The 7,286-nt window shown below is 43.4% G+C and overlaps 1 protein-coding gene across 4 annotated transcripts in view; it reads right to left on the reverse strand.

Annotated features, from left to right (window-relative positions):
* Dennd5b (DENN domain containing 5B) overlaps positions 1-6,807 on the reverse strand; it is a 127,442-nt gene extending 120,635 nt beyond the window's left edge. For 3 of the 4 annotated variants that reach the window (XM_034511622.2, XM_034511621.2, XM_076940923.1), the window contains exon 1: positions 6,122-6,807. In XM_034511622.2, the coding sequence (XP_034367513.1) occupies positions 6,122-6,248 (127 nt within the window). In that variant the 5' untranslated portion in view covers positions 6,249-6,807. The remainder of the gene's footprint in view (positions 1-6,121) is intronic. The other variant, XM_076940924.1, reaches the window with a different exon arrangement.
* Between the last annotated feature and the right edge of the window lie 479 nt (positions 6,808-7,286).

Below are 7,286 nucleotides of genomic sequence, written 5' to 3' on the forward strand. Positions count from 1 at the left end.
GTTTCCAAGAACATTTTATTCACAAAGAGGGAAGGTATATTAAGTCATACATAAATAAAACAAATTAAAGTTACTATTAAAAATATAATTAAATATCTACTTTGGACATTAAGGAAGAAAAAACTTTTTAAAGAACAATTGTTTATAAAACTCATATCCACACTTAAATCTGAGTTGTTTCTTCATTTTTAAAAACAGCTTTTTAAGGAAGCCTAAAAAGCTTTATGTTGTGCAAGGAAACCTGAGCAGACTGGAGAGAAATTCAAAGGCCCATAATCTCATTACAAAGCAGCAAGGTTAAAGGACAAAGGTCAGGGAGCAGGGGAATGGAGTGAAAAGTAGTTTTCACACTAGAAAGTAGACTATCTTATTATTATTTCAGAGGTGTTAAAGGCTGGTCAGTTGGATTTACAAAAGCAATAAATCACATATGGAAACTTTTAATATTAAGACTTTATTAATAAGAGCAAGAAAATTAAAATTCCTTTTCACCTGTACTTGAAAAATCTCTCAAACATACACTAGTTCTTCAGGTGTCCCTTCAAAGACTTTCAAGTAGAAGCTGTCACCTGTCACTTGATCTTTTCTTTCTTTCTTTCTTTTTTTTTTTTTAAGATTTATTTATTTATTTCATGTATGTGAGTACACTGTAGCTGTCTTCAGACACACCAGAAGAGGGCATCAGATCCCCATTACAGATGGTTGTGAGCCACCATGTGGTTGCTGGGAATTGAACTCAGGACCTCTGGAAGAGCAGTCAGTGCTCTTAACCACTGAGCCATCTCTCCAGCCCCACCTGATCTAACGAGTTCCATAAGGCACAGAAATAAATTCTTAATGTGCGTATACATGTCAATAGACATTGCATTTTAAGGCATCTATCTGCTAATGATTCAACAAGATATGTCTATTTAATGGCCTTACGTCCACATTCAGAAAGCACTAAACTTTTATTCCTGCTTGAGTGAGATTTAATTTCAAAAGCAAACATAATTGTATAACACTTTCAATAAAGAGGCTTCACAATTCTGCAGGAGACTTTACAATGTACTCCGAGCTCCTTTGGCAGGCAATTACATCTTTGGTTATTCTACAGAGCTCTGCTACTTAAATTTTAAGTCATAGCCCTATCGAAAGTCACATAAAATGTGGGGAGGGGGTCACAAAGATGGAGTAAACACTAAAAGGATTATGGGCATGCAACAACTAAAAATTAATTTACAAAACCAAATGCATAAAGAATTGAAGTGGTCCTGGGTCTACTGTATAATAGTATCATTGTAGTCTTGGTTTTGAACATGACAACATTTTTGCAATGCACAAGACATCTTGTCACCAGACACTAATGAATGCTGTCTCTAACAACTTGGATCATAGTCATTACACACACACACACACACACACTCACGAATGAATTATAGTTTTTACTGTGCATTTGAAGTTTTCTGAGCCTGGTGGTACATGCCTGTAATCCAGCTACTCAGGAGGCTGAGTCAGTAAGATCACAAATTTAAGACCTAGCTGGGTTACCAAGTGAATTCCAGCCTAGCCTGGTCAATTTATGAGTTCCTGTCTCAAAACCGAAAGTAAAAAAATAGAGCTGGGTCTGGTCATGGTGGCGAACACCTTTGATCCCAGCAAAGGAAGAACTCTGTGAGTTTCAGGATAGCCTGGCTATGTAGTATCTCAAAAAGTTGGTGTGTGGGTGGGATGGGTTGGGGAGGAACACTGAGACATGGTTAAGAGCACCGATTGCTCTTCCAAAGGACTCAGATTTGATTCCCAGCACCCATGAGGCACTCCAGTTTCAGGGGATCAAAATGCCATCTTCTGACCTCCTTGGGCACTAGGCTCACATGTAGTGCATAAACATGCATGCAGGCAAAACATTCACACGCATAAAATTAAATTAAATTAAATTAAATTAAAAACACTTCAAAGTAAAAGAGGGCTAGAGGTGTAGCTCAGTACTTAGTATGCAGGAGACTATGGGTTCAAGTCCCAGGACTGAAAGACAAAGAGGACTAAGATGTATTTGGTAATATAGACCTGCAATCTTAATACTTGGTATGTAGAGGCAGGAGGACCTGAAGCTCAAGGTCCTACAAAACAAGTTCAAGGCCACCTTGCATCAAAAAAGAAGGAAAAAAGAAAAAGAAAGAAAGGAAGAAAGGAAGAAAGAAAGAGAAAGGAAGGAAGGAAAGATTATTTTTAGTATCTTCTATTATCATTCCTCAGTGTGAAATTACCAGATTAACATATTTTTGATTATATTGCATAAGTGTACTTAATTTTAAAAATTGTTGTCTTGGAACTAGAGAGATGGGTCGGTGATTAAAAGTACTTGCTGTTTTTTATCAAACCCAAGTTCAATATCCAGCATCCACATGGAGGTTCACAACCATCCTAACTCTAGCTCCAAGGGATCTAATACCCTCTTCTGGTCTCCACAGGCATCAGATGTACATGTGGTACATATACATGTAGATTCATATACATAAAATAAAGATAAATATTTTTTAAAAAATCACTATTTGAGTTGCTATTTAAATTTCATTTTAGAAAATCATGAAATGGCCAGGTGGTCCAAGCTCCTTTAAAAAAAAAAAAACAATTTTTTTTTTTTTAATTTGAGATAGAGTTTCACAATGTAGCTCTGGGTAGAACTCAAGAGATCCAGTCACCTGCTATAATATACTTCCTGAGTGATGGGATTAAAAGCATAAACCAGCATGTCTAGTCTGGCTCAAATCTTTATTCCTAGTATTCAGGAATCAGAGGCTTCTGCAAGTTCCAAACCAGCCTGGTCTATATCATATGACTCTGACTTAAAACAAACAAAAACATATGAAAGAAATTCTTTATTAAAATTAAGACAAAATGTATCATTTCTGAAATGATTCTTAATGTACTTTTGTCATGCAGAGTAGCATTCTCATCACTGACAATTACAAAATCAAAATAGCAATCAATTCAGAAAAACATCGATGATGCCATCTCCTGCAGTATCAAATATTCTGCCAAAATTTAATTCTTTACAAAAAATAAGGCCATATATTTGTCTCATTCATATGCAAATGTATTTTCATTCTTGGTAGATGATAAAACTGTGTTATATCAAAGAACTATTTTTAGAAAAGTTTCTTATGATTTTTCAGCAAATGTTTGGTTTGTATACCTATATTCTCAGAGTTGTGTAAAAATTTATTTGGCTAAAAGTAGTCATGATTGGAGAGATGGCTTACCAGTTAGGAGCACTTTTTGCTCTTCTGGAAAACCCTAGTTTGATTTCCAGCACTCATACTGGGCATCTCAAAACTGCATGTAATTCTAGCTCCAGGGAAACCAATACTTTCTGGTCTCTGTGTACACCCATGTACACCCATGCATATACACCTTACAGACACACACGCGTGTACGCGCACACACACACACACACACACACACACACACACACACAGAGGAGAAATTTAACATCTTAGTAAACAACAACAAAAAAAAAAAAAATAGAAGGGATCACAAGAAATCCTAGGTCCAGAAAACTTGTCTAGGTATTTCTGCACATCTGTCATCCTCTAACTGCAAAATGTGTTCCAAGCTAAAATACAAAAGAATTGTCAATATCAACAAAAGAGATCCGTGGAGTGACAAGTGGGTATCGTAATTTGTTTTCTACCAATTTCTATCCATATGCCCCTTCTTCACTGTCTCCCACTCGTCCCTTCCACCAGGAACAAGATGGTTTACAAATGATTCACAATAAGTAAGACCTGTTGATGTTTCCACTAAAAAGATGTTTCATTCTGGCACACAAACTTTCAAGGTTGGAGACACAGCTGTCAATGAACCAATGAAGAAGTAAATACCGACAGGAGTGGGAAATCCCAAACAAAATAATGTTGACATAATCACCTCAGGGGTACCAATGTCTATGTTTTTTTAAAAACTGTGAGATCACAGTCATTGTTTTTGTGAACAATTGCACAAAAAAGTTAAGCCAAGTATGAAAGCACATAGGAAAGTTTATTTATTCAGAAAAAGGATACACTTAAGACAGGAGATAGGAAACTTTTTTTTTTTTTTAAATCTTATCTTGTTATCCCAGCAGCTCAAATTTCCTTAAAGGTTAAGTTAAAGTGAAGAGAAATTAGCTAAGAAAATAAAACACTTGCCAAATAGTTGTGTGATTCCTAAGCCTTAAATCTGTAAATTCCTAGTACTCAGGGGTCACAACCACCTCTAACTCTAGTTCCAGAACATCCAACACCCTCCACCCTCTTCTAAACGCTGAAGGCACCAGACATGCACGGAGTGCACACAAATTTCATACACGTAAGATAAATCTGAAAAAAAATTAAAAATAATTTTTTCACTATATTAGTAGCACAGAATATTTTTCCAGATTTTTATTATCTTTAAGAGTGTGTGTGTGTGTGTGTGTATTAGAGAAAGTGCCCTCAGGCTTGTCAGTTCCTTTAGAACTAGAGCTATAAGTGCTTATAAGTCACCTAATATGTGGGTGCTGAGAATCAAATTTGGGTCCTTATCAAGAGTAGTACATACTCTCACTGAGTGCCCCTCTGACCCAACAACTTTCTTTCCTCAGTAGGAATACAATAAGGACAATCAAAACAATAGGAGATACCACTTCATGCAGACTGAGGTGAAAATAAAGGGTGATTTTTGAAGAGTCCAGAACGCACTTTTTAAAAGGTGGTGTTCTGGTGTTAGTAGACAAAGAAAGGACAAATACAGGCTTTTTTTCTTTCATCATTCACCTGCCATATAAGACCCAAGAAATCCTAGTTGTTTAAAGGAGGAGTCCTAGAAAGATAATTCTTTTACCAGCCCAGGAAAAAATCTCCAAAATTACTCTGCAGACACCGCCCCCCTCCCAGCTTCATGTCCCTTAACAAAGCCATTCTTAACATGTACATGAAATCTTAGCTGAAGAAACTGTATGATTACATAATTACACATACAAGAGAAACTTGGTATTTCATTATTCCTCTAAAAATATACTTAGTTTTGGTTGAAAACATTTTGCTGTGAAGCTGACTTAATAATAAGATGCTCAGTTAAGACGTGAGACTGTATTAATAAAGACTGATCCGTTTTGTTTACTATCATTTATTATTTAATACATTCTTCCCAGTCCTCTCTCAAAGGAAGAGAGAAAAATCTATACTAGTGCAATCAACTAGGGATGCTATATTCCAAAGAAGGTGCTCTGAAAGGCTATGACCTAAGTGTTTAGCACTGACACAAATAAAGTTCAGGTGGTAGGTGTTAAGTGTCTCACCCTTTTTAAAAAAAAAAAAAAAAAAAAAAAAAAAAAACCCTCAATTCAGATCCCATGGAGGAAAGCAGAGTGAAAATTTCAGTCAGTCATTTCTCCGGCCTGCTCTCTACATTTCGCATTCCCCCGTCCCTATCATCCTTCAACTGCCCGGGTTCCCGGGGTACGTTCCCCAGCTCAGTCCCGCACTGCGTCACCAAACCCGTCAAATGGGGGCCATGCTCCTCCAGTGACACCTCGGCGGTGACTCACGGCGCGCCCCTCTTGGGGAGGATTGTCCAACTACGTCAACTCAGGAACCCGGCAGGGGTATCAACAAAGCATCAGGCCGCAACCCAAGCGTCCAAAGGTCCTCGCTAGCTCGCGGCAATGGCACTGCCAAATCCACGGGATTCCAAAGGGTGACTCGCTCGTCAGCGCAGAACCAGGGGGGAGGGGTGGCGCCGACCCAGAGCGGTCGGGGTCGATCCCGCTGGGCCTCCCGCCCGAACGGACCTCGTCGTCGCCCCGCGGTCCCGACTCCTTCACGGAGCTGCCAACCACCGCATCGGCCGCCAGGGCCAAACTTCACGAACCACTGCACAGCCCGGTCCCGCGCGCCATGAGCCGCCCGCGAGCAGCGGAGGGGTCCGGCCTTCTGGGGGCCCGCGCCGGTTACGCGGACCCAGCACCCAGGGGCTTAGCCAGAGCGCGGAATTAACAACAATGTCATTATGTCGCCCACGAGTGCCCGTCTAGCCCGAGCGCGGCTACTGCAGCCGACTTTTTGTCTGGAGCCCGCACCTCGCCTCCCTAGCGCCTCCGCAGCCAGCCCGGCCTTACCCGCCAGCTCGTCGGGCTCCAGCCCGCTGTCCGCATCGATCCCGCACAGCACGAAGTAGTGCGCGAAGCGACAGGCGGCTGAGGAGGACCCCGAGCCCGGGCCCGGCGCCGCGCCGCTACCGCTCATCCCGCCGCGCTGCCCGTGCGGCCGTCGCTAGGGTTCGCGGAGGAGGCTCTCCGGCGTGAACCGATGAGAAGCCTCTCTGAGAAGCGTCGCAGGCTTCCCTCGCGGAGGAGGCCACCGCGCCGCTCGGACTGCGGTCTCCGCCGCGACCCTAGAACGACCCCGGCGCGTCCATGGCCGCGCAATCGCCGCAGCCGGGATCCTTCTAGACGCTGGTACCGGGGAAGCGGCCTCGAGCTCGCGCGCGGGCAGGCGGGCGGGATTCCGCCGCGGCGGGGGAGGGGCGCGCAGGGGGAGTGTCAGCTAAGGAGGCCCGCGCCGCCGCGGCTGCGCCCGCCGGAGCGCAGCGTCTGGCGCCCGCAGGTCAACTGAACCGCGCTGCGCGACGGGAGCGCCCATAGAGCTCGGAGGCGCGCGGTCCCGGGCGCGCACCAGTGAGTTCGGAGGGATCGGGGGCGCGTCAGGGTGCGTGCCCGCCCGCCGTAATAGTGAAGCAACCTCTCTTGCACCGTGCAGCCCCCAACAGCCAGTTAGAGCGTGAGCCGCAGAGCAGGAGCCTATCTTCCAGAAAGGATGTCGCCCAACCCAACCTAAACAATAACGTAGCTTTGGAGAAGGGAGACAGCACGCTGAGGTCATTTCCCACAGCGTCTGTACCATATTTTTAAACTGTCATGCAGATGCTTAAACCATTTTAAGATCCCAGTCCCCGGCAGGACGTGGTGACTCATATCTATAATTCCAGCGCTCTGGTGACTGAGGCAGGAGGATCCGGAGTTGGAGATCAGCCTGTCTACCTAATGGGACTCCATCTCAATGCGCGCGCGCGCGCGCGCGCGTGCACACACTCAGGCAGGGTAAATAACAATCTGGGTAATTGACCCTTATCTTCTATCCTACCCTCCAATAATCTTCCAGAACCCGTAATGACTTCTCTCACCTTCTTAGCTGGGTTGTACTTGGGGTGAGTAGTAGTTATGCTTCCTGGTTCATTCTTTCCAGTATCTATAGAACCCTGGGTCCCACTTGGCCTGCCATTTA

This window comes from Arvicanthis niloticus, chromosome 9 (genome assembly GCF_011762505.2).
Source record: "Arvicanthis niloticus isolate mArvNil1 chromosome 9, mArvNil1.pat.X, whole genome shotgun sequence".
NCBI classification, from domain to species: Eukaryota; Metazoa; Chordata; class Mammalia; order Rodentia; family Muridae; genus Arvicanthis; species Arvicanthis niloticus.